This window comes from Halyomorpha halys, unplaced genomic scaffold (assembly GCF_000696795.3).
Source record: "Halyomorpha halys isolate HHAL.00 unplaced genomic scaffold, Hhal_1.1 Scaffold685.1, whole genome shotgun sequence".
Lineage (NCBI taxonomy): Eukaryota > Metazoa > Arthropoda > Insecta > Hemiptera > Pentatomidae > Halyomorpha > Halyomorpha halys.
Genome location: NW_027109568.1, coordinates 437,159 through 464,166, shown reverse-complemented (window position 1 = coordinate 464,166; position 27,008 = coordinate 437,159). Strand labels below are relative to the sequence as shown.

At 30.2% G+C, this 27,008-nt stretch overlaps 2 protein-coding genes across 7 annotated transcripts in view; one reads left to right on the top strand and one right to left on the bottom strand.

The window, feature by feature from the left end:
• Liprin-beta (liprin-beta) overlaps positions 1-27,008 on the top strand; it is a 196,125-nt gene that overhangs the window by 104,883 nt on the left and 64,234 nt on the right. For 5 of the 6 annotated variants that reach the window (XM_067047743.1, XM_067047742.1, XM_067047745.1 and 2 more), the window contains one exon: positions 9,345-9,490. In XM_067047743.1, the coding sequence (XP_066903844.1) occupies positions 9,345-9,490 (146 nt within the window). Of the gene's footprint in view, positions 1-9,344; positions 9,491-27,008 lie in introns of those variants that run through there. The other variant, XM_067047740.1, reaches the window with a different exon arrangement.
• Positions 19,069-27,008, bottom strand: part of LOC106685358 (NADH-ubiquinone oxidoreductase chain 5-like) — a 30,652-nt gene continuing 22,712 nt past the window's right edge. Inside the window, 1 exon segment of the mRNA XM_024361830.2 lies at positions 19,069-19,655. Coding sequence (XP_024217598.2) covers positions 19,069-19,655 — 587 coding nt within the window.

Sequence of the window (27,008 nt, the reverse complement as noted above, 5' to 3'; positions counted from 1 at the left end):
TATATATATATATAATTGACTGTATAATTTCAAATTATGAAGATGGTGAGAGTTACGGTCAAAAGAGAAACAGAAATATTTTACAACTATTTATTTTCCGACATTTCGCCCCACTTTGTCGAGCTGTTCGTCAGGGCTGTTCAAGTTGATAACTTCAAAAATGTAATTCTCTATAAAAAGTGGGGAGAAGCTATATTTATAAATAGTTGACCGTATAATTTAAAATATGAAGAAGATGGTCAGGATTGCTGTCAAAAAAGAACAAAATAGTTTTCGACTATTCATTGTCCGACGTTTCGCCCCACTTTGTATGGCTTCATCAGGGCTAAACAAATACAAAAAACAACTAACAAAAAAGAACATTACAACAATAAGATACAAAAAGGTGAATTAAGGTAGGATAAACATTATGTAAACAATAAGTGAAAAGAAAATATATAAATAAAAGGAAGGAAGACATAAAATAGTATTAATATAAAATAAACAATGATAAGAACAAAAAATTACGTAACCATGATAAGAATAAAAAATAACGTAAACCATACGGTTAAAAAAGTACAGGAGACAGATATAAAACAAAAAACAGAGAAGTAGATTTGGGAACACAAAATTTAAACATACTGACAGACGAAAAATGGAAAAGAAAGTTGAGATTAAATAAAGGTCGTAAAAGAATAAATAAAAATAAAATAATTAATGATAAATAATGAGCAAAGAACAAATCAGGACCAGCTACCTGTTCAAGACGATAGGTTAAGCAGACATTTACAACAGGTAGGTAGGTGGTCCTGATTTGTTCTTTGCTCATTTATTATCATTAATTATTCCATTTATACTTATTCTTTTACGACCTTTATTTAATCTCAACTTTCTCATCCATTTTCCGTCTGTTAATGTGTTTAAATATTGTGTTCCCACATCTACTCTTCTGTTTTTTCGTTTTATATGCGTCTTATGTACTTGTTTAACCGAATAGTTTGCGTAATTTCTTATTCTTATCATTGTTACTTAATTTTTTATTCTTATCATTGTTCATTCAAGTTTATTTTATATTAATACTGTTTTATTTATGTCTTCCTTCCTTTTATTTTTATATTTTCTTTTCACTTATTTTTTACATAATGGTTATCCTACTTTAATTTATCTTTTTGTATCTTATTCTTGTAATATCCTTAGCTGTTTTTGTATCATTTTAGCCCTGATAAAGCCATGCAAAGTGGGGCTAAACGTCGGACAATAAATAGTTGAAAACTATTTTGTTCTTTTTCAACCGCAACCCTGACCATCTTCTTCATATTTCTGTTTCTCTTTAGACTACAACCCTAACCATCTTCTTCATAATATTTAATAAATGTTTTATCCAAGATGACAAAATTGTAAACCGAAAATTAGGTGACTCATATTACATGATAACTTTTAATACCTACTTAACAATTTAATTTACTATTATAACGATCCCATCATTCTCCATCTTGAAATTTATAATATAACCAATATAAGTCGAAATAAACTCCTTTTATTATTATTTAAGATAATATTTTGAAAACAAGAAACGATTAATTTTTAGTTTTAGGATGTCATGACATACATCAAATGAGCCTTAAAGATAGATTGCTATAAATCACGCCCCTGTCACAATCAGTTGTAACCCTATGAGAATGTTTGTGATCCAAAATATTGTCAAATTCGGTAACATCTACAATTTTAAAAAAGCTATATTAAAAAAATTACTTTTGTAATAAACATAAAAAGAATATATTTGTAATACAGTTGTCACAACTAATACATAAACAACCATTAAAATCTATTTTTACTTAAGAGTTTCAGGCCTTGGGTGATTTCACTAAAGTAAGTAGGAAAATTTACCAAAGAAGGGGTTAGATCGCTTATGCCACAAAATTCCGCGGCTAGCTGCTGACTAGCAAATCGGTGTACTTAGAATTCATGAGAGAGCTAGGGTGAAGCAGAGATTGGTGCAATGGTTATATTGATAGCGGATATATTGCTGGACTGGGCATCTCTTTGCAGTGAGCGAGCTTTTATAAATTATATATCTCCTCATATTATTATGCCTTCCTTTGTCTCAGAATATGCCAACTTGTCAGCCCTCGTCATAAATCCCTCTTCTTCTTTTCATATCTTTTATCTTTGACCTTTTCACGTGTTATGTTTAAATAATACTTCTCTTCCAGTCAAATTTTAATAGGTATATAGCTCATCTCGGTATGAGTTGCAAATTTATTTCATTTTTTTAACTAATGGTTGATTTTTGAAATATAGTAAAAAAGTATTACATTAGCTATGATCCAGTCATTGCAGTGTAGATTTCGAGGAATGAATTGAATTTTTTTCAGTATTATGGGGTTATAGAACTGGCTAGTTACAGACTATTATGCTGTTATTTTTTTCAATTTATTTAATACTAGATGTGGGTCTTACATGCTTAATGTAAGAGGTACATTTTTTTCGATTTCAGTTAAGATTAAAATAGCCGGTATTTCTATTAACCTTAACGTAAAGCTGAGCTCTGAGGGCGTGGTCAAATTCCCTCTTTCCCTCTTTTTCTCTTCAATATTGCTTTATCTAAATTTCCAACACATTACAAAAGACTGATCTACATGACTGTAATAAGGCCAATCTGGACATATGGAGTTGAGCTTTGGGGCTCCACTAAACCTTCGAATTCCTCTCGTATTCAATCCTTACAATTCAAAATCCTTCGTAAAATCCTCAATGCTCCTTACTTTGTCACAAATAAAATCATACATAAAGACCTTAATGTTCCCTATGTAACCGATCTAGCCCGAACCAGATATCACTCCTTCCATTATAAACTCTCTAACCACTGAAACCCCCTAGTTTCTAATCTTGCATCCTCTTCCATTCCTGATAATCCTCCTAGGCGCTTGAAAAGAAGATGGCCACGAGACCAGCTAATTTAAAATGTCATTAGAGTGCTACCAATGGATAGTTTCTCTACACGCCTATAACACTCCAATTTAACTTAGATCAGATTTACTAAATGTATTATAATGTACAGTTGTAAATAGCAATAAATAAATATTTTAAAAAAAATATTGCTTTAAAGGACATTAGAGTATGCTTCCCTTCCCCCTGTCTAGAAATGAGACAAATATACTTTGTTTTTCTCTTTTAGGAATAAAAATTTTATCGAATGATTTTTAACCGGTTTAAACCACCTTCATTGTAAGTAATTTTTATTATTATTATTATTTTTATATTTTTAATTTATAATTCATATTAATATAATTTTCTTCGTGGTTCCTTCCAATATGAAATGGCTCTTGTTACGCAAGGCCGATGATTTTCTTATAAAAAAAGAAGGTATTGTGAAACTTAACTCGTTTAAACGTAATTAAATGATTCCAATTAAAGGCCGTGTTAGATTAGCCGATCCCCCCTTGGTCCCTCTTTTACTTTTTGTCTCCAGACGGTTTGAGACATTGGAAGATTACAGTTTAATGAATATCGAAGTCATAATTATTTTTTTTCAAATTTTATTCTTTGTTAATACAGGAGATTAACAAAAGAAATCAGATAAACGTTTTCCCTCCCTAAATGAAGTTCTTTGATATTCATACATCTATCTTAGATGTCAAGTACACTTTGTTTATTTTTACCAATTTAGAGTTTTTGCAAATTTTTACCAATGCTTTTTTATTGCAAATACTTTGATTGGGGATAGAGTTGAATCTAAAAAAATAAAACAAAATTAGAATTACACTTTTGTGAATGAAATATCTGTTCAAACTGCTGTTAACTTATGGAGCTTTGATATCCTGATACCAAGGAATGATGTCTTACATCCTTGTGTGGCGGAACTTTTTTTGCAGTGCTCGGAAGCATAAATAACAATGTCCAAGACGTAATGTGAGGAAAAGTAACCTATCATCTATTAGCTCCGTGTTTCAGATATAGTCTTACAGAGGAATGTAGTTTTAACGGATTATATTTTTACAGCTCTTGAGCAGAAGTTTGATTAGCTCGATACATCGTTTCTTAAGCTGAGCCCGAAGTCATAGTCGGAAATAAAAAAAAAGTATATCTTAAAAAAAAAATTGCGTCATTCTAATAATCATCTCGTAAGAATTCTCAAAGTTAGAAAGTATCATGTTATTAGAATGAGGTAATGATTTAAAGTATTAAAATCGTGTATGTGATTTTTTGGGGTATGTAGGAGAGTTATGAGGTATAACCTTCCTGAATGTTGCCCAAAAACTTAACATTGCCTCCTTTTTTATCTCAATCCAACTGTTCCGTTTAAAACGACAAGATGCATCACTATCCCCGCAATATAAGCATCATTAGGTCCCCATTGTAAGAATAGTTTTCCAGCAATCGCTGTAGTGAGAATAGGCAGGCGAGAGAGAAGAGAGCCATTTTTTCCTGGGATTTAGTGAAAATTTTCTTCTCTTTAATTCAATCTCATCATGTGCGCATAAACTTCAGGAAGTGGTTCCCTGGCTAGGGACAGAAATCAGAGAGAGAGAGGAGAATGCTGAGAGAGAACATGCCGCCTTACTATCCACCTGAGTAGGTTTTAAATTTTCTTATTACTCAACTGAAACATGTTCTTCATACAATTACATTAACTCATCAATATTTTTAATCTTCAATAGCCTCAATTAAAAATTATTAACCTAATCTAACCGTATTTTCTTTTGGCTACTCCTTTATGACCATGTAATTATTCAATAGAGTCCTTTTATTTCACATTAAATCTTTTAATAAACAGTACATTCTAAAGGGAAGCATCTGTCCTTAAGTTGAAGGTGCACTTCATACAGCTACATTAACACGAAAATAGATTTAACTCAGTTGAAAGGTTCAATAATTCCGTTCATACAATAACCCTTTGACGCTGATAAGACACTCTTTTGTCACCCACACATTAGGAAAATAGTCTAGGCTGCTTCAAAATATTTTGTTGACAGAGATTCAATATAAATTAAAATTTAGACAGAAGCCTGCTTTCTACACACGTTTAAACCAGTTAATATTTACTCCTTAAGTTTCGACTAATTAGTACTTTTCAGGCCTTATCATGATATATTTATCATTTATTATCAGATTACTCATACTCTTCTTTTTTATAACTAGTCATGGTTTTATAATTATATCATGGCTCGAACAAAGAACGAACAGGAAGCCTGCTGTTTGTTTATGGTATTCATCGGCCTGATAAACTAGTTTCGGTCAGTTTCATTGATAAGAATATCACAATGATAATAATGATATAATGATGAGAATATCGTTCACGGTGGATAATTAATATGAGGAGAAGATGGTTTGGGGCATAGAATAACTGTCAGAGAATAACACAAATAAGTTAAAGAACTCATTTATTAGTGCTAATGTGTGGGGCAGAATATCTTGTGTTCATCAGGAGTAAGATCATAAAATAAGGTAACAACCAATGAATAAAAATATGGAATGATTAAAGTAAACAATTTTACCGAATGAAAATGGATCAAAATCAAGTAAAAAAAAAAGTTGAAAATAAAACGCATATATAGATTATTAAATATATGTATAATACCATAATTAATTAAATCAAAATATAAAGTTATATAATACAAAAAAACAACGAAATATGAATATTTTAATTTAATAATAATAATTAAAAAATTAAAGTTATAGAAAAAAACAAAGAGAATGTAATGAAATGTTTTATAGTTCATTAGCCACAATAGATACGAATACTGTAATAAGCAAGTTAATTGATGCTTCATTTTTTTTTTTTTTGTAGAAAACTAAATTGTTATTGTGATGTAATTTTAGTGCTATGGCAATAAAATATAATATTAAAAGCTGAATTGTTTTTATATATAATTGAATACTGGTAACTATTACTTTAATGTAGAATAAGTAGTTAATTTCACAACTGCTGGTTCAGGCAGAATTAACTGCACAACTCTCCGACATCTTTTACTTTGAACATGGGTAGTGGGACACTTCCTGCTCCTTTATGCCCATAAAATATTCCCTATGATCCTTTATTCCCAGGAGGCCTAGTAAATAACTGATCTTACGGATCATTAGGGAACAAAGATTCACCGATATCGAGGCTATCGGTGGGAGTTTCTTGATAAAAGAGGAACTCGAGGACTGATTGGAAGGACGGGCTAACATTAAGCTGGGAGGAGGAGGAGGGTAAAGAGGAGACTGAAATGAGGACCCGGGTCTTCCTTCTTTCTAATCGCGACGCAGAACGGGCTCCTCCTCGGATAATGAAAAAACCTCCCCGTCCCACTCCATTGGGCCCAGTTGGCAATACTCAAAGTCTCTTTTAGCCCGTAAAAGATTCCTTTCAATTGTATACCTGACCTTGTATTGTATTTTTCTTTCTTTTTTTTTAAATTATGATATATGCTTAGAATACATGTCGTTAATTAAATCAAGTCACCGAAGTGATAAACGGTCTGTCCAATTATATTGCGTATGCTTTACCCACATATACGCCCGTAGTATTAACATATCATTTTCCCCATCAATATACTGGTACTCCTCTATTATATATTATGGTATATGTACAATTATATGTAATGTAACAATTAATGAGTTAATCGTTGACCGTAGATTGACAATAAACGAGTAGAAGATGGTTGAGGGTGCGGTCAGTGAAAAATACAAATAAGTAAAAACTTATTCATTAGTGGCAACGTTTCAGCCAGAATTACAAGCCTTCATCAGGACTAAGAACAAAAACAGGATTAACAGCTATAATTAATACAAGGAATTGCAAAATTAACTAACGTTATTGGTTCAGAAATATTGTTGAATGACATGTATAGTTTAAGTATTATAACAATATAAAGGCTATATGAGAAAAGTTATATTAAAATTTAGAAAGAGGAAAAAATAAATAATAAAATACATATACAAATCTAGTTAGTAAGTATATGTGCGATATTTATTTGAGTGTTTAGACCGCTAGCGTCGTGTACACTGGATTTACAAAGTTAGTAGATTACAATTGACATATTCACAAAGTTACAGTTGTAGAGAGAAAGTTACTATTACAATTTACATTTTATAAAGTTCCAATTAGAATTGACATAGTTAGTAAATTACTATATTAAATTATGCATCCACTTACACATCCTGAAATTACAGTTACATTATATGTGATCATAGATATTAATGATTTTTAAAATGGGAAAAAGATTTGTTGTTGTTGAAGGATCTTCTCTCATCACCTCCTGTAAATCTGAAGAGAACCGATGTGGTTCGTGAGCAATACATTCAGTGAGAATGTGCCTGACGGTGAGATCGTTTCCACAGTAGCGACACATCGGTGCATTTTCCTTTTTCATCAGATGGTTGTGAATGTGTCGAGTATGGCCTATCCGCAGATGGGTTAGTACCACGTCTTCTCTCCGTGGGAGATTCAAGTTTCCTGTGGACGTTTCGCTGTCTTATGGACCATTCTTAACTTGTCTCTCTTGATAAACTATTCGTCTTGCCATCCAGTTTCTTTGATCCAAGAAATAACATCTTTGCATGTTGATGGTGTTACGACTAGACCTGTCTTTATCCAACAATGATCTGGCTGCAATAAAAACAAGAACCTACAACCCATGTTGTTCAAAGTTTTCAAATGCTGCTTTAACTCTATTATTTATGGGTGTTTTGAAAATGGATCTTGTAAAGGAATCTTGAGGGCAGATTCCGAGTCATAACAGATGACTGAGCAGGGAGAGTTAAGAGGGATATTGCGAACTGCGCAATTGAATCCGGAGAGTTATGCTGTGTACACCGAAGAATATGGTTGTAACAAAATTATGTACGATATAAAAATTATTTAAAATTAAGTTATGAAAAAATGGGTAATAAAACGTATTTGTTGTTAAATAATAATTATTTATATTATACTTATTTAATTACCTACATATGAGTTTTATTTTAAATAATTTTCATTTAGTACATATATTTACTAACTAGATTTTATATACTTGGACTATACATGTCTTTCAATACTATTCAAAAGTTTATTTGTAAGAAATTCAAGTCAAGTGGATTTTCACATAATTCTACATGTGCTCCGACTCCATCACATCGGTATTCATCTGAGTCAGAGCAAACAGCGGCAAATGTGAAAATTCGCTACTTGTTTTAAATTTCTTTCGAAAATATTTTTGATTGTACCTAGAAGTAGTACTTCTTACTTTAGTAATGCTTTCTTCACTATATTATATATATAAAGATATATACATGATCCACATTTGCCGCTGTTGGTTCCGACTCATATACGTCAGTATTTATCTGAGTCGGATCCGACAACCTACTGTTCAAATAAAATAAAAGATAATAAATGAAAAAAAAATGTATAACTGCTTGAATCTCATATGCGGGACCTTGAGGAAAATTCCTAATGCTACGGAGTAGGGACCAAATTTCCATGTTATAGCACATTTATTTTGTCGTGTAACAAGTATTAAACCTATTTCCTATCCGATTCACAATCTATGGAATAATATAGTGAAATTCAATATCGCATGTTTTGCTTCTTTTTTTTTTTTTTTTTCATTTTTTGGTAAATTTAGACTTTATTTATGTAAAATTGCATAGTTTGCATTTTTTAGCCTCACACTAAATTTTACATATTAGACACATATGTATGTATGCTAATATTCATTTATTCTATTATTTTTACCGTATTAAATTCCTAGTTAAGAATTGAAAAATATTGTTAAGTACTGTTGAATACGTAATTCAAAGTAAAAAAAAAAATTAAATCTAAGTGAATAATAATCATAAATCAGAATAAAAAACATTCATTGCTACGGTTTTTAACTTGGATTGTTACACTGCCTTTGGCCCTTCTTAATTCCGTTTTAGTTGCAGATTCTTACTTTAGTTTTATTTTTTGTTGTATTTTAAATAAATGCAATAAAAAGTTTATTTGTGAAGGATTTTGGTGTTTTTAACATAATTGCAGTGCACGTTTTTTTTTACTTCCTGAAAATCCGTTCCTAATCGTAGCAATCTATTAGAAATGATTTGAGATTGTTACGATATTGCCTATGGTTATGCAAAGGAAATTTGTAATAATAATGTCTGTTGTATGATTGTATTATATTATGCCTATATATATATTCTTTTTATAAGTTCTTAATGTCTTTATTTAATTTACTTTTTGATTGGTCGATTGCTTACTGAATAAATGAAGTTGATGAATTTATCTGCTTTAATTGGGAATGTAATTCTAAAAATTTTCATTTATTCCCATTGGTTTCGAACAGATTATTTAATCAATTATATATTAATTAGTTATTAACTTTATATGATTTATATGTTTTAATGAGTTTCTGTTGTTGCAGGAGTTGGCCTGGAGGGAGGGGGGGACCGGAACAGTGGCGTGGAGGTGGCGGCCGAGCGACTGGTGGCTGCCCTGCAGACGTATCCGGTCCTACCACCTCCACCTGACCCCAGGACTGCCAACCTTATCAGGCTTTGGATACAGCAGGTAAGGCTTTCAAATATATTTTATTTTGCATGTTAATTGAAACCACGTATGCAGTTAGTAACCAACCAAAATGTTTTTCATTTTTACGACGAAAAGTTGAGGCTATCTGTTTCTAATTGTGATCTAGAGGAACGCTCGTCCTTGAAAATTCTTGAAAAAATTAAAGATAAAGTTTTTAAAAATACGTTCACAGTTGTTTCCTTACTGCTTACGTTGGTTCAATTACACCTTAAGATTTTCTTTTTTTCAATTGATTTAAAATGAACATTATCTAGTATTATAATGTAATAAGGTCATGAACTATTTTACTGTGGGTCAATGGATCAGTGTTCTCAATTTTTATATATATATATAAAAGTAATTGTAAATGTATTGTTAAATGTATCATATTCATATAAATTTAATTTCAATATTATTTTCTTTTTAAGCTGTATGTGTACAGGTTTAAAGGTTTTTTAGATTATCTTAGTTGTCATTGGATTCTGCAAATGTTTACTAAATAGACTAATGTACTAGTATTGAATACTAATGAAATTATATTGGAGAAAAATATATTTATAGTTTATCTAAAGATCTCTTTAAATTTATATTTCTTTCAAATCAAGAAACTGAATAATTGTTCATGCATATAACTAGAGATTTAAAGTTCAGTTCTTGAAGCGGTTGAGAACTCTTCCCTCGAAGAGTTCCGTTCAATTGATTATTTTTCCCTTATTCCTTTATTTATATATTTTTTTTAAACAACACTAGAATAAAATATTATACAAATTATATTTAAAATGGTAATTTTTAGTGTAAATAAATAAAGACATAAAAATAAGACCCTGCAAATATTTGACGAGATTTAAACATTATTTAGGGTCTTCTTCCATTGTTCAAAAGGAATTCAAAATCCTTAATTGATTAAGTTAACATTTATCTTCCAAAAAAAAACTTTTCTTGCTTTATCTGTATCCATAAATTACACAATTCTTTTCTTAATGGGCATGTTTACTTATTTATTAGCTGTTAGTTTTTATTGTTACCTTATATTGCAATATATTAATTGAATAAGTATGTATTTGTTTTATGAATTGAATTAAATTAAAAATTAAACAACTTAGTGCCAAGTAGTTGTCCTTCATGAAATAAAATATCTCCTTCAATTATTTTGACTCTCCTGAATAGAGACAACGATTTTGAAACTATTCAACTTTTTGATTGGATTCCCAATTCACCTACCCATCTCTACTTATATAATTCTACTAATTATTTATGCTATTAATCTATATTGAGTTCAAATAAGTAGTTATATTTTTCAAATTAATATGTACCTTTGAGCTGACTAAATGTCTAACTCCATAACATCAGCCTATATGTATTTTCGGTGTTCATTCTATTAAAATGAAACAATCAATAAAAGGTTAAAAAATCTAAATTTTAGTAAATTTTTTTTTTTAATTTTCCATTGTTTTGCAGAAGAAAAAGTTACGAAAAATATTTTTAAAAGTCTTTTTGTGTAGTGGAAGGATCAATTTATAATTATGATCTTTATTTTTTTCTGTTATTATTTGCCAAATTTTAAGGTTTCAAAAAAATTGAAAATTATCCGTTAAAGCGTTTGTTTTTCGTTCCTATTTAATTGTTTTATTATGTTTTTTCTATTTATTGCTTGAGAGCGAAAACTCTAAAAAGGAAGAATGCATAAATTTTACTAGAAACGAAAATTAAGTCTTGGATATCTCAAATATCAGTAAAAGCTGATCGATAAACTTTCCGAAAATTCAGGTTACATAAGGACGAAAATAAACATAATTATGTGCTGACCTAAGATAACACATCTTACTTCAACAACTTAAAAATAACTTCATGGAGATAGTACATTACAACAAATCGGTTCAAAGAAAAAATGAAAATGGAAGTGCTTTAGGAGAACTAAGAAAGGTAATATTTGTTAAACAAGATATAGACAAGAAATCAAATCTAAAAAACTTGTAAATTAATTGTTTTGTTTTTTGTGATAGTAATTCTACAACTTGATCTACATACTTTCAATAAGAAAATTTTATGTTGCATATATTGATATGCATTAATTAAATATCAGGTCACTGACAACTTTCGATTTTTCCCGTTGCTCTTAGCGTTAATAGCCTAAGAGGAAAGTGACAGTGTAAGTTGTTTCTTTTGACGAATTAATGTGAGATCTTTAGCAAGTTCTCACCGGAGCTGCCCTATGGGAAAGTGGAGATTCGCTCGTGAGAATATTTTCAATTTGAAAGCTTGTGGAAAGTGTCTACTTCCTCGCGAAGGTGAATCGTTCCTATCTGAAGCTCGATGTAATGTTTTAGTTTAATAATGAACTATACTTTTTTTTTTTATTTGGTGTGTTTACTATTTGGAGTTTTTAGTGAAGTGGAAATATATATTTAAAAAACGAAATAACTGTCATTCTTTGTGGATATTGGGTTTAATGTTTGGTTAGAGCTGACGAACAATTGTTCTAGGAGGTGATATGGTCAGGCTCATGTTTAATTGGCAGGTCCTCCTACAGAATCCACTGAAGGATCAGGTACTCATTTCATAGAGGTTGAATATGCCCACGGGACGTTTCCCTAACCGCGCTTGATTTAACAAAATAAATACTAAACAAAAACTATTTTGAATAGTATAGCTTACTCTTTTCTCAACTAGGATTGATTGCAAAACGTTTTTTTCCTTACGAATTGTATAAAACAATCTATTATCTTTACTATCCTAAATGAGCAAAAATAGTAAAAAGAATGTCTAAAACAATTTTTTAAAAAATACCTTTTTTAAATGTATTTACAATTAAAAACTCCCCAAACATTTTATTGATACTAGAGGCCGATATGTTGGTGGACATACACAAACTGTATTTTAAAAAAAATATCCTCCATAAATGGTCAATTTGATAAGTCTAGAAACTTGTTCATTTGTTGTATCTGAGAATGACCCAAATATATTTTTATAGTTCTCATTTAATGGTTACTTGTTACTTGTAATTTAATAAATACTGGTTACTTTGAACTGTTCAAATATATATATCATATATATCACTTAGTTTTATATCTGACTCTATTGTAAAATGTTATCAGCTAAACAAAATAATAGTTAAAAACAACAGAATGGTCAGCAACATCTCATCCATTCCATCCTGTGCTATACTGATTTAATAGTTTAACACTTTGAAATATCTAGCCTTTAATATTTAGTTGGTATTGATTTAGATAGAAGTTCTTAACCAAATGCATATTAACAACTGACATTAGGAAATAATTCGAAGAATAATGGATTGCTAATTATTAGAAACTGGGAATATAGTATAAGGATGAACGCACGTCAAAAAATATTTATGTTATAATGTGTTAAAATATTTAATAGGTTTTTTATGTTTTTTTACTGTAGTTGTAAGTTAGTACATCAAAACACTGCAGTCTCTCATGGACTTGTGTCAACAAACCCACCGCTTTCCAGAGGTTGTCACCCTTCCATAGCCAGTGTGGGAATACCGTGATTTATTACGAGAGGCTGCAACAAAATAAATTTTGACTGGCACAGTTGTGAACTAAACCCCCCACCGCATAGGGTTGCGAGCTTTGAGAACAGACCACTCACAGTGTCCATATATATTTGTGTCATCTGACCATTACGAACATTCAAGCAATGGTGATCACAAATGTTTGAAAATTAGGTCGTTTTATTTCATTAAATGTAATAAATAAATCTGGTTTTTACTTTTTCTATTTTTGGAACAGATAAAACGATTAAAGCAAGAAAAAATCTTTTAAAAAAATAACAAAATGACTTTATAATGAAATTAACATATTAATAAAATCATTATGAATCATTACGTTATTCGAATGAAAAGCGTTTCCTTTAAATATATAGATGATTGAATATAACAGAATCAATATATAAGAAGATGGTCAGGGTTGCGGTCAAAAGTGAAACAAAAATAGTTTACAACTATTTATTTTCCAACGTTTCGCCCCATTTTGCAGGGCTTCATCAGGGCTAAAAAGATATAAAATGATACAATGATAAGAATAAAAATACAAAGATAAGATACAATGATAAGAATAAAAATACAAAGATAAGATACAATGATAAGAATAAAAATACAAAGATAAGATACAATGATAAGAATAAAAATACAAAGATAAGATACAATAATAAGAATTAAAACAAGGAACAATGGCAAGAGTAAAAATTTCTTTATAAAAATACGTAAACTATAAAGCTAAAAAAGTACAGGTCCTGTGTTCTCCACGGAGAACGTTTGCCACTGTACATCTTTCCTCTCTTCCTCCCTCATTTATCCCCAAGCAAACACCTTATAGATGTACTATACTTCTTTGTGTGGTATGGATAAAACAATATTTTGATCAATATCAGTGAGATGAGTGAGGATTGTAGTGTGAAAATATCCAATGGATCAGGGACGAAAGGTCGCAAAAATGTTAAAAATAATGTTAAACTATTGTAAAAATATTTATTGTTATATAGTTTCATAATACTAAATCGTGGATGTAATGTGGTCCATATGGTTTTTCTCAACATTTTGAATGATATATATTAAATATAGATATATATTAATAAAGACAAAAATACATTAAAATTCTTTATTTCTTTACTATTACTACCTTGTTACACACAGATAAAATAACTAGATAGTAGTAGGAAAACATCAGCACTTTTGTCATTTATATAACCGTTTTAAGTTTTAAAAAATACAAATAATGTATTATTTATGATTTTACTATGTTATGCCTTTTATATTTTTATACTGCGTTATAAAAAGCGCCAAGCCAAAGTTTTGACCTGAGAGCCTCCTTATAAACTCAGTTACGTGTCCGTTCTCAGACCGGTCTTGTGAGAATCATCGTGACCGAATATATTCTGCACGAAACGTAAATATAAAGTAAAATTAAGTGATTCTAAAGGGACCCATGCACGATCTGTCAGAATGACAGTAAAAACCAATTATGGACGTTCAGCTTGAAAGTCCTCTCCACTTTCTCAGTAACCCTGAACTTCAAATTCTGAATGATTGGACCACAAGCATCAATCCGGAAACCTGTCGGCAATTTAAAATTATAATATTCCCTTAAGGTATCATTTACAGTCGATATAGATAAAGCGGAGGGATAAAATTTGAGCATATTGGATCTGACATAAGAGAATACTGCTCTTCCCACTTCGTTGCCTTATCTAGGATCAGGTTGCAGAGAAAACCTGCATATACTTATATTACAGAGAGAAAGAACTAACAATATCTTTTACGCTGCTATAATGTAAGTTTTCATTAAAGAGTTTAAAAGAGGCGTTTTCGCAAACACCTTTACTATAATAAAGCCACGTAACAGAAGGGGCTTTCAATTTTTTTTTTTATAATTTGTCATTTTGTTATTCAGTATAAATAAGAAATAATAATAATGTTCATTTAATGCAATGTTCATGTACTCATGTGTATGAAGCAACCACCTGTAGTCCAATAACTAGTTATGGTAATTTTGAAGCTAATAATATCAAGTGATAAGGAATGAATATATAAAGTTACACACAACTAAACTACTAAGATTAAACTGTGGTTATCTTAAATTAAGTAAGGTCTTGGTAATCGACAGTTAAGTGATTGATTACCTGGGTCCGGGTCCACAAGCCATCAACAAAACATTATTATCTAATATCATCCAATTTTGTAGAAAGTTTAATAACTTATTACAATCTCATGTTTAAACAGTATGTTGTTAAAATTATTGTGTTATTAAAATCAGTAGGAAGATAAATAAATGGTTTCCTGTTAAACAAATGGATAACTACTGTTATTTTATTTCTTGTAAATGTTAAATTGTTATTTATTTTTTTTTTTTTGTAAATTATATCAGTTTTCAAAAGACTTTAATAACTTATTACAATCTCATATTTAAGCAGTATATTGTTAAAATTATTTTATTATTAAATAAATGGGTTACCAATGTTCCTTTTTTTTTTTTTTTTTTTTTTTTTACTATTGCGTTTTAATGGATTTTTCTTGGTCGAAATTATTACTATCTTATTTATTGTTATAGTTAATGTTATTAACTTATTTTAATCGGCTGTTTTTGCCGAAGTTTGTTTATATTTTATACCTTTATTTCAATTTTTTCTTGTTAATTACAATTAATTTGAAATAATTTCCTTATTGCTGTCACATAAGTTAAACTTTAACTAGAATAATTACTATTTTCTTATCTACTTAGTATATTTAAACTATTTCACTTATTAATCTAAGTTAAATTATAAATATGTTCCACATGTTGACTTTCTATTGGTTCATAAATATTTCTTACATGCCTACAGCTCAAAACAAAAAAATCATTAGTGTTTAATTCATATATTTGAACGTTGAGGGGATACTATTCAAGCTTCTGACTCACCCATCACATACTGGAATAAATTAGGTAAATGCCAAAGAGATCCCGATACATAATATCCCTGAAACTTTCAAATAAATAATTTTAACACTATAGTGTTTTCTTATAAACGATAGGCAAGAAAGATAAATTGATGTCTTGAATTATTATTATTGTGTTATTTACTAATTAATGTTTATCGTTAAATCATACATCCTGGTGGAAACTAATGGGGCGGTATTAGGTAAACTGGAACATCGCACAATACCTTAGATTTTGATGTCCCTAAGGCCTTCGATAAGCAATGGAAAGGTTAGTCTTAGCTTTTATATCTTTTCTTTCTCAAATAAACTTTATGAAAAAGTCAACCAAATTATGTAATCTTAATAATATTAATCAATAGTATTGCACCATGAAAAATCAAAAACGAAATATCTGAATATATATTAATTCTACTATTTATAATTTTTATTGTACTAAAAAGGGAAGAAAACTGAAAACAAAATAATTATTTGTACTGGTTTATATTTTTTGTTTAAAAAAAAAAGTTTTCAAGTTCTTCATTAACTGAAGAGTTCCCTCTAAAATGTTCCCAACATTGCTTCAAACTTTTCAGAGATAAAAAATAAATTATCCTTACCTATGATGATATTAATGTATTTTCAGTTTTGGCGCATGGGATCTTTCATTAAGGACTAATTCATTGCTATGATCATTATTACACCAGTCAGATAAAGTCAGAAGGAAACCATTTTCTATGAAAAATCAGTTTATTTAATTATTTTATTAGTTAATTAAACTTTCTCATTTGCCTTATTGCCTTTTTGCTTCTTAGTATCCTTTATTTTAGCGGTATGTTATTTTAAATCACAGTGAGTGGTGTATCCAACGTCAATACAACCAATATTTAGTTCGCTAGGCATGAGGGATATCATAAATATTGAGAGGGAAGAGAGGGGATAAGAAAACAGTATTGGGGCGCAGTCATTCTTAGTTACACCGCTTTATACATTATATCATTACTTTTCAGTAGTATTTTGTTTGAAATAATATCTGCTTCTGATTTTGATCTACGAGATGGAATAATTTCCTGCAAAAATCGTAAAGCACGGATCACTAAGTTTCAATTACCGCCCTGCATGCTTCCCCAATTTTTGTGTAGATTGTTGAGCTCATGTTTTTTGTTGCAATGTATAAAAATTCTTATTTTAATCATGTATCTTCATTCTGAAAATTTTATCGTATTTTATTAAGTTTTGTGTTGATTGTTGACCTCGTGGTGATGTTTTCCCCATTTTTGTGATTTTCTGAGAAAAAAAAATTAAACACCAGGGAAGGCGCAAATTTGAACGATATTTTTAATTTTTCTATTTCAATGTATAAAAATTCGTATTTTAATTATACGTCTTCATTGTGAAAATTTTATAGTATTTTAATGTTTCTTGAGGTAGGAATAATATCAATGTTGTTCCTACCAAGAATAAAGCAGTTAAACAAAATATGATGAGGATGTCTTTATTTTTTTTCGTTTATTTGTTTATTAATAATGTTTTCGAGTAAACAAATTTAAAGGTAATTCGGAAGATTTTTTAATAAATTCGTCATTAAAGCCCTGTCAGACTATTTCAATGAGTATGAGATGATATTTAAAGATCGTTTAATTGGCTCATTGGCACGCCGTGTTTAATCATGATCATTTATGTCGTTTTCGATAAAATTGAAAAATGTGAAAAATCCATTGTATAAAGTGGCACTGTCGGTCAGTCCATTTTATCATAAAAGTTTCTTCCTTATACTGGCCATATGGCCGCCTAAAATATGAAATATCAGTTTCGTACGACTTTTAGTTTTGGAGCTATTGTGATAACACACTTTCACGTTGGAGTTAAAAGTATTTCACGATCCCAATATTTTCCTTTAGGATGTGGTAGCAAGATTATTATTATTAGATCAACGTCTTCAGCGGCACTAGTTGACGTTAGCAAAGAGACGTTTCAAATGGGTTTGCCACTGTCGAAAATATTATCAACATTTTTATTTCCCAAGTATCTTTCTTTTTATTTATAATTCATTTAATGTTTCATTATTTTACTTTTGTTTTAGTGGCAAACCCATTTGAAACCTCTCGCCATATGATCAATTAATGATAATTACCAATGACAAACTAGGTGTTTTTTTTTTTCGTTGTAAAAACAAAACTGAACATTTCTGTTAATAATAATTATGAATGTTTTGTTATATATGTCAAGTGTAAATATTGTATTGACAAATAAAGAACGTAACTAAAGAGTCATCTTTATCGTTACAACAGGAATACACAGTAAAAGGAAATATCCCATTTTTAAGTGATAGTAAAAAATTGTATGTTTTTTGTGGATATCGAGTTTAAGCTTTATATCATTTTTAATTTGGATACTATCTTAAAAATGATTTATTTAAATAGATGAGTGAGCTAGCAAAAAAAAATTAATGAGGCAACATCCGAGGGTGGGAAAGTTAAACAGTGATAAAGTGGAAGAAGCGAAGTAAGAGGAAGCCGTAGGTTTAGGCATGCTGGCACAGGTGCGGTTCGGAGATATATTGGCTACTGTAGAGGGGTCGGTGGAAAAAAGGGCGGGCTATTGTTTGGCTTCAAAATAACTAAATCATAATCAAAGCAATTGTTGTATGTATATTTGTATTCTATGGTGGAGAGTGTCTTATCGTTTTCCGCTACCAAAAACTACGGCTATGAAACAGAATGAAGAGTACTGTATGTGGTGGAAAAAAATGATTTCTAAAATAATATTATATGTAAATCATTGACCGTATAATTTAAAATTATGAAGAAATTGATTAGGGTTGCGGTCAAAAGAAATAGTTTAAAACTATTTATTTTCTACTGGAAGATTATTGATTGACCGTGTGTAAAGATGAAAGGAATATGGTCCGGGTGCACTCAGAAAAACTCAAATAGTAGAATATACTATTTTATTGAGCCAACGTTTCGCCCCACGTTGCAGGGCTTCGTCAGGGCTATTTTGACGGCAGGCAAAACAAAAATGGCATAAAGTAATTAATTAAGTTTAAAAAAGAATTAGAAATCAAAAATTCCCCCCATCTAGAATCTATAAAAGACGATCTTATCTTAGAAAAAATTAATGAATTATTATAAATTAAATAAGTTCTAAAAAAAGGAATAAATCATATATAACTAAGGAATTCAATAGTATAATTAAAAATTAGACCAAAAATATTATCATAAATGCTTATTAAAGTCATAACATAGCCAAACCAAGAGCCTACTAAAATAAAAATTAAAGGCAATAATTTTATAAAAATAGGAAAACAAATAAAAATAGAATAAGGAAAAATTAATCAAAACAATAAACTTCCCCTAACTACTGATAAAAAAGTTAATAATAATAAAGAATAAAGCATTAAGTTATCCTCAAAAAAATTAGAATATGTTATTAAACCATTATAACCTCTAAAACAAAAGTAAATTAAACGAAAACTATAACTAACTGTTAAACCAATAGAAATATAAAATAATAAAAAGATATAAATATTAGAATAATTAAATATTAAATATTCCAAAATTATATCTTTTCTATAAAACCCAGACAAAAAAGGAAAACCACAAAGAGATAAATTAGAATTACAAAAACAAGAACAAGTATAAGGTAGACAATTAATTAAATTACCCATATGACGAATATCTTGACTATCATTTATTGCATTTATTGCATTTTTGTTTTGACTGCCGTCAAAATAGCCCTGACGAAGCCCTGCAACGTGGGGCGAAACGTTGGCTCAATAAAATAGTATATTCTACTATTTGAGTTTTTCTGACCGCACCCGGACCATATTCCTTTCATATTTATTTTCTAACGTTTCGCCCCACTTTGTAGTGCTTCATCAGGGCTGTTCAAGTTGACAGATTAATAAACGAGTCTCTGAAGTTATCAACTTGAAGAGCCCTGAAGAAGCCCTACAAAGTTGGCCGAAACGTCGGAAAATAGATAGTTTTAAACTATTTCTGTTTCTCTTTTAACCTCAAACCTGATCATCTTATTCATTTTTTTTCTAAAAATTGGGAAATGCAGATTAAAAGGAATCAATACGTTACCATTACCAAGTGATTCCTTAATTAAGACCGGGGTTATATTTCTCGCAGCAGTTGCAGATTGCCTTTAAAAACTTTGCAGGCGGAAGGCCACCCCATTGCTAGAACCAATTCTTGTTTTAGATTAAGTCCTGGGAGAGTCAATAGAACTCAACTAGTAACTAAACTATGTATTGTGTGTAAACGTTTCGTCCCACTTTGCCGGGCTAAAAGAGGGAGCAAAAAACTAAAATAATGTAACAAATTAAGTGAATAGGTAACATGAATTAAAAGTAAACTAAGTTGTGGTTAAATATGATTTGAAATGTGCGAAAATTTATATGAAAATGAACGAAGTAAATTAAATAAAATGTACCGTTAAAAGTATAAATAACCAAGAATTACAAAAAGGCATTATACAATTAATGAAAACTCTAATAATAAAAAATAAAAAAGTAGATAAAAAACAAAAAATAAAGAAGGAAAATAATGAACAAAATAAGACTGGAGAAATGGAGAAAAGCATAAGAATGTATTGAGTGGGGGGATAGGCAGTTAAGAAATGCTTTTTTTATTTAACAGATTATTTATGTAAAAAGATATTCCTGCTTAAATGTAACGTATTTTAAATAATATTTAATCATTTAGTTTACTTTTATTTCATATTATCTTTTCAATATATGAATAATATCTTCAAATTCCATTTATCTTGGTCTAATACCCATACAGGGTTTCTTTAATAATATCAGATTCCCCTTGGTTCATAATTAATGGCCAATGGCATCGTGAAATATTAGTGGAATCGATAGATGATTCAATAAAAATAAGGTTGGTAAAATTCGATTCCCAGCTACCAGCAGTTAAAAGTACAGTGGCTTACAACGTTAGTGATCTAACCTCATCGCGAAGACTGAATACCCAGTCTGATCTAAGACATCCTGTTATAAACTCTTTATTTAATTATTTTTATCATTTATTTCTCTTCTCTTTTTATTTCTTAACTTCTGTAATTAGTAACCAAAAAAACATAATGAGAAAATTTTCATAACTTTCAAGGTAAAAGTACCGAAGAACTGGACTAGGTTTTTGTCGAAACTTTTGTCTACTTTAGTCTGCTGCTATTTGCAATTATTCAACCTAAGATTATTATTATTCAATTTTAGTTATTCTTTCCTATTAACCAACACAACGTGACTTATTATGAAAACTCTAAATATTAATTTACTCCTTATCAGTTTAGAATATAGTTCTTTTTCGGGCAGTCTTTTTCGTATAATTAATGTTTAATTCAGTATTTTTTTCCGAATAAATACTGAAAAAGTTTTTTTTTTCATATATTTACTACGTGATCTGTTAATCTTTTGTAAGAGAATTAATGACAGAACTTAGGTGGATATATTTTGTTTTAAACTTAGTGCATTTTGCTTTTTGTTTTTATAATGAATTAGGACTATCCACTTTAAAATGCAAATTTACTAAGATAAGGGTTACAAGGATAATATCTTGGGGTCTTAACTTTCTCCATATTATGTATGGCACAGCTTGTATTTAGTTAAACATTGTCATATATTATAATCCTGAAGCTTTAAAATCTGCATTGTTAATTTTTGGTTATGCGCTTTCTCCGTTTGATTTTCTTCTTTTTTTTTTTTTTGTATCCTTCATAATTATATTTCTATCTAAGATTTATAAGATCTAAGGTTTTTATATGGAAGAACATGAAAATACACATGACCCGTCACTGAAAGTTATCTCTGCCAGGAATCAGGTAAGCTGAAAGGAAAACCTTAGAATCTAATTGAGTGGGGTACGGTGACCTGATGGGGGTTGTGGTTTCAGGCATTATCAAGACTAAAGAGAAGCCACTTTCCTCCTATTAGCAGCAATTAGTGCCATCTTTGGGTAGTTTCCTTTAAACGCCTCCTAGAGTAATGGTGTGGTTAGCACCAAGTCTTATATTCTTCACGAGTCAATGAACTGGGTCGATATCTTATTGTATCCCTCTCGGTTCTTGCTAGCTTTAAAAAATATAGGTTCGATATTTTTTTACCAACGCCCTTTACATTTAATATATGATTTGTTGAAGTATACTTATTGCTTATTAAAGGTTATTTAGTCTTTGGAATGTTGTCTTATTTCAGCACAACCAATTTATTTAGTACTTGTGTTGTACATTGTGACTTATTTATACTTCACAACATTTCTGTTCCAAATCATATTTAAGATGAGTTGATCTATGGTTAGTAATTTAGATAAAACTGACAATATATTAACGCTATAAATTTTTTAAACATATCTATTTGCCTCCCAAGAAATATTTCTTGTCCTTGTAGTTTCTACTTGTTATTTTAATTAGCGAAAAAGTATCATCAATAATTTAGATGAAGGAATTACATTATCTTTAAGCAAGATAGTAGCCTCATCATACCCAGTACATACCTAACGTATGGAAGCTTTATAATCATACAGCAATTAAAAAATTTATTCTCAGAGTCGAAAATTTTACTCGCTAAAACCTTGAACTAACAAAATAAAATGTTAAAAAAAATTTAGTTGGACATAGTGATAATATTATACGAGGCATATGTTTTTCAAATTGTATCTTTTTTCTATCTGAACCTATGGATACGTTTTTACCGTATTTGAAGAGGAGGGAATAGGAATTAAAAAATTTATTCTCAGAGTCGAAAATTTTACTCGCTTTATACGTTTTAGACATAAAGGAAAATTTTGGTTCCATATATATCTGTCAGTCTATTGTCAATTTCTGTTCGGCCATAATCCAGCTATTTGTCCGATTTTGATGAAATTTCGAACGATTGTGCTAATTAATACTCAGGTGGACCCCAATCGATTTTTTCATGTTCCGTGTGCCTACTGCCTTTTACAGATATAAAAATATATTTTCCTCGCCACACCTATTTTTAAAATGGGATCATGCGATTTGATTCGAATTTAGTGGGTAGTCAGAGGTTAGCGTAAAATGGTTGTTATACTGATTGCATTAATTACTCTTATGCATGGGACTAACTCCTTTCTTGATTCAGCTAAATTTCATCGGCTCATCTCCTACATTTTATTCTCAAAAAACAAATTATCAACCTTGAAATATAGGTAATAACGTATACAATAGAAATATCGATAAAATGATAATTTTCAGAAAAAAACAAACCTTGAACTAACAAAATAAAATGTTAAAAAAAATTTAGTTGGACATAGTGATAATATTATACGAGGCATATGTTTTTCAAATTGTATCTTTTTTCTATCTGAACCTATGGATACGTTTTTACCGTATTTGAAGAGGAGGGAATAGGAATTTTTGGAAATGGGAAACTATCTGAATCGGTATTGAGGTGACAGAGGTCACCAGGTTGGTCGTGTTAGGTGGTTGTTATGTCAGTTAGTAGTCCTCAGTCTAGACTGAGGCTGTTTACGTATTTATGGCGCCTTTTTGACCTTCCTGTGGGTGTCAGTGTCCTGTATTTGGGGTTGACAGAAGTAGAGGCTATCAAAACATTTGATATACCTTCTCGAGATAAATTCTCTCACAGTTAGTATTTCGAGTTTCGGGTGAATGTGATACGTCTTTACTCTTTAAACTGAAGTATGCCTCATATTCTGCTCTGAAACTGCTGGAGCCTCTGGGTCGTTGAAGGTACTATGTTGGTCAGCATAAGGGCTGGCTCGAGCACACTTTTGTAGACCTTTTATTTGAGGCGGAGAGAATGATTAGAAGTTAGCTGGTCATTAAGCATGTAAGACGTGGTCCTGATCGCCTTGATCTTCTTATTGCAGTGGCGAGCTAGTGTCAGGTGTTAAGGGCGACACCCATGTACACTGCACTGTCTGCCAGTCTGTTCTCGCACCCTGCTACTTTATAAACTTTAGGGAGAGGGTGATTTTTCTTCTGGAAGGAAAAAATAATACAGTCTTGGGATTAACTGTAATATTTAACCCTTTGTATTAAATTCAGTTTAAATAATTAATTAACATATACATATAACATACATGTTCACATATTAACATAATGGGTATAAAATCGTTCAAATCCATTGTTCAATTAGGGATTGGTTTCAAACCGACCGTGGAAATGAACAAGCTTTTAATTCATCCCTAACTCCTGAAAGCTCCTATGAAAATCGGAAGTTATCAGTTACACGTTTATCCCATATAATCCTGATGGTGGTAAAGGGTTAGGGATTGGTGTTGTATATCGCCTACATGACCAATAACATATAAAAGTTGTTGAGCTTGGATATTCTACCGTACAATTAATCGTTTCGGATCCTCCCTATCATGTCAAAATGAACGACCCCTAAAAAAAAAATTTCCAATCACATGTAAAGGAAGGGGATATAATGCTGTCATCTCTAACAACTGCTTTCAATGTATTGTATTTTCTACATTTTTTTGTCAAATCGTTTATTTCGTGTTCTACACTTTTGCTGGTTATATTTCATATAGATTTGCTTTTTTTCTCGTACAGTATTTCAATCTGACACATTCAAAGGCAATCGTTACAAATATAAACATTCATATGTTATTTACAAGGGAAAAAAGTAATATATACAAATAAAATAAAGTAAAATAATTTTTAATTTAATTACTTAAACTAAAAACAAGTGATCATTATATCATAAATGAACCCCCTCTCATTTAATTTTTCAAGTAGTATTTTAATCATAATATAGTATTATAATAAATTAATTTTAAAAACATCATAAAAATAATATTTCCTACCTTATTACACTATCACAACCTTAGCACACAATAGGTTTTCATCATAATTACTAGCAATATTGCCTATGTTAAATTATTTATCATTAGTCATTAAAACATCAACTAGTTTACAGTATTTAGTACCGCATATTATGTAGCCTCTATGCTGTTTTATTTGGCAACATGTTTCCAAAAATAAGAATAATTTTTATTTTGAAAATACTATGATTTTGCATTAAAAAATATAACTGCAAAAGAAAAATGTTGGATGCTATATATATTGAGAATATCAATTATAATGAAAATTTTAAATCAGGTATAAAAAATTTGGACCGGCATCATGCTAAAATTTTAAGCAAAGTTAATTTATGATCATAATGTTTTTTCTTGTTTTGGTAAAATAAATAATATGTAATTACAATTAACGTATTAATTTTAAATACTAATATGGATGAATAAATACAATTGAAAATATGATGAAGATATAAGTAAAAGTGAAAAGTAATTTAAACAAAGATTATAAACTAGTTAATGTGTTAATAGCTTATGATAAATAATTTAACAAAGCAATATGGCCTGGACTTATGTTGATAACCTATGGTTCTGGCTGTGATAGTGTAATAAGGTAGGAAATGTAATTTTCATGATATTTTTTAAACATTAATTTATAATGAATAGATTGTATTTAAAAAATTGTATCGATAGATTCTTGAAAATAGTCGGAATGGCCGAAACGTTGCAGTGTTAAAATAAATAAAAAAGTGCTGAGACAATATGGATATTTTTTTAAAACTTTACTTGGATTTTTTTAATTTAAAGAAAAAACCTTCTCATATAAATTCGTCCTTGCTCCAAGTTGTGGTCAATCAAAGAAAAAACTGGTGATTAACTTTAACACAACGCTACCAACCTTTTAACCACATTTCTCATGTGTTCATTCATATGTGGCACTTTTCCAAATTAAGGGTTGAACCTTTAAATATAAGTAATTATAATAACGGCCCGGGGTAAGGCGCGTGGCTACTAACTCCAAGGACCCGAGTTCGAATCCGGCTGGGCAGAAAATTGTTTTCTGTTACACTGTAGCCGTGAGTCAACTCCTGTGAGTTCTGGAGCCCTCCTGGGGTCCACCCAGCCTCTTAAATTGGCTGTCCTTAATTGGGTAAAAATCTGGCGGTCGAGCGTGATTCTGGCCAAAGCACCTCTTTGCACAACCGTTGGTCTATCAATAGTACTTCCTTACAAAGTACTGAACCCCTACATGTTGTAGCGGTACAGATTTTAATTTTTTTTTTTTTTTTATAATAATCAATTAAATATTGGTGTTCAGTAGGAATGGTGAGGAATGTACTTGGAAAACTTTTTTTCATGTATAAACCCGAGTTATAGGACTCATCTATACCTTAAAATGATTCTTAATCTAACCTTCCGTTTATTTTTTAATTAATTGAATACATTTTACCATCTTCAACAATGAAACCCGTAAGGATCCGGCGAAAATGTTTGGTTGCTTTATCTAATGTTTGTAAGTTATTTTTAACGTATCACAAACCTCTTTTTTACAATTTATGTGTTCTTCTACTTTAGGCTAATTAGTGTGTTGTCTAATAGGTACCTTTTACTTAAAAAATGTCTGAAACAGTCACTAACCTTAAACCGTATATGTTTGCATTGATTTATCTTTATTATTGTAGAAAACAACTCAGATTTGCCTTGGCGAAAATCCAAAGGCCGTATTTCAAAGTGAATCCCATCTTCTGGCGCCCAAACTGTGTCGGTAGAGCGGGATATATTCCCCGTATAGAGTTGACCCAAGCTTACCTTACCCCTATCTTCCCGCTAATGCTCCAATCCCTCCTTGACAGTTCCCAGGGGATTGTCTCCCTGCCCTTTGTCTATCCTATCCCTTTGATTACTTTTCATTATAGCTTTGCCTTTTCCCTCCTGCTTCCTCTTCACGTGATTATTTATTTTTTTAAATTCTCTGCTTACAATCATATTGCACTTCTTCGAAAAGACTATGATAATTACTGTTTTGTTTTTTTAAGACCCCTCTGTTATATATTTTTTTCATCTCTTATAATTTATCAGCATTCATTGTATTTTGGTGGATAGTAAGAATCGATAAAATATTCTTGAATGTGAATATCGTAAATGGGACACAAATCTGTTCTTCGTAACCCATTATCTATGTTGATGAACAATGACCACAAAATCTGAGAAATTTATTTGAACACTCGAGTCAGTTTTTTGACATTATCTATGTACTATAGTCGATTTAGCATATATCATTAGAATATATATATATATATAT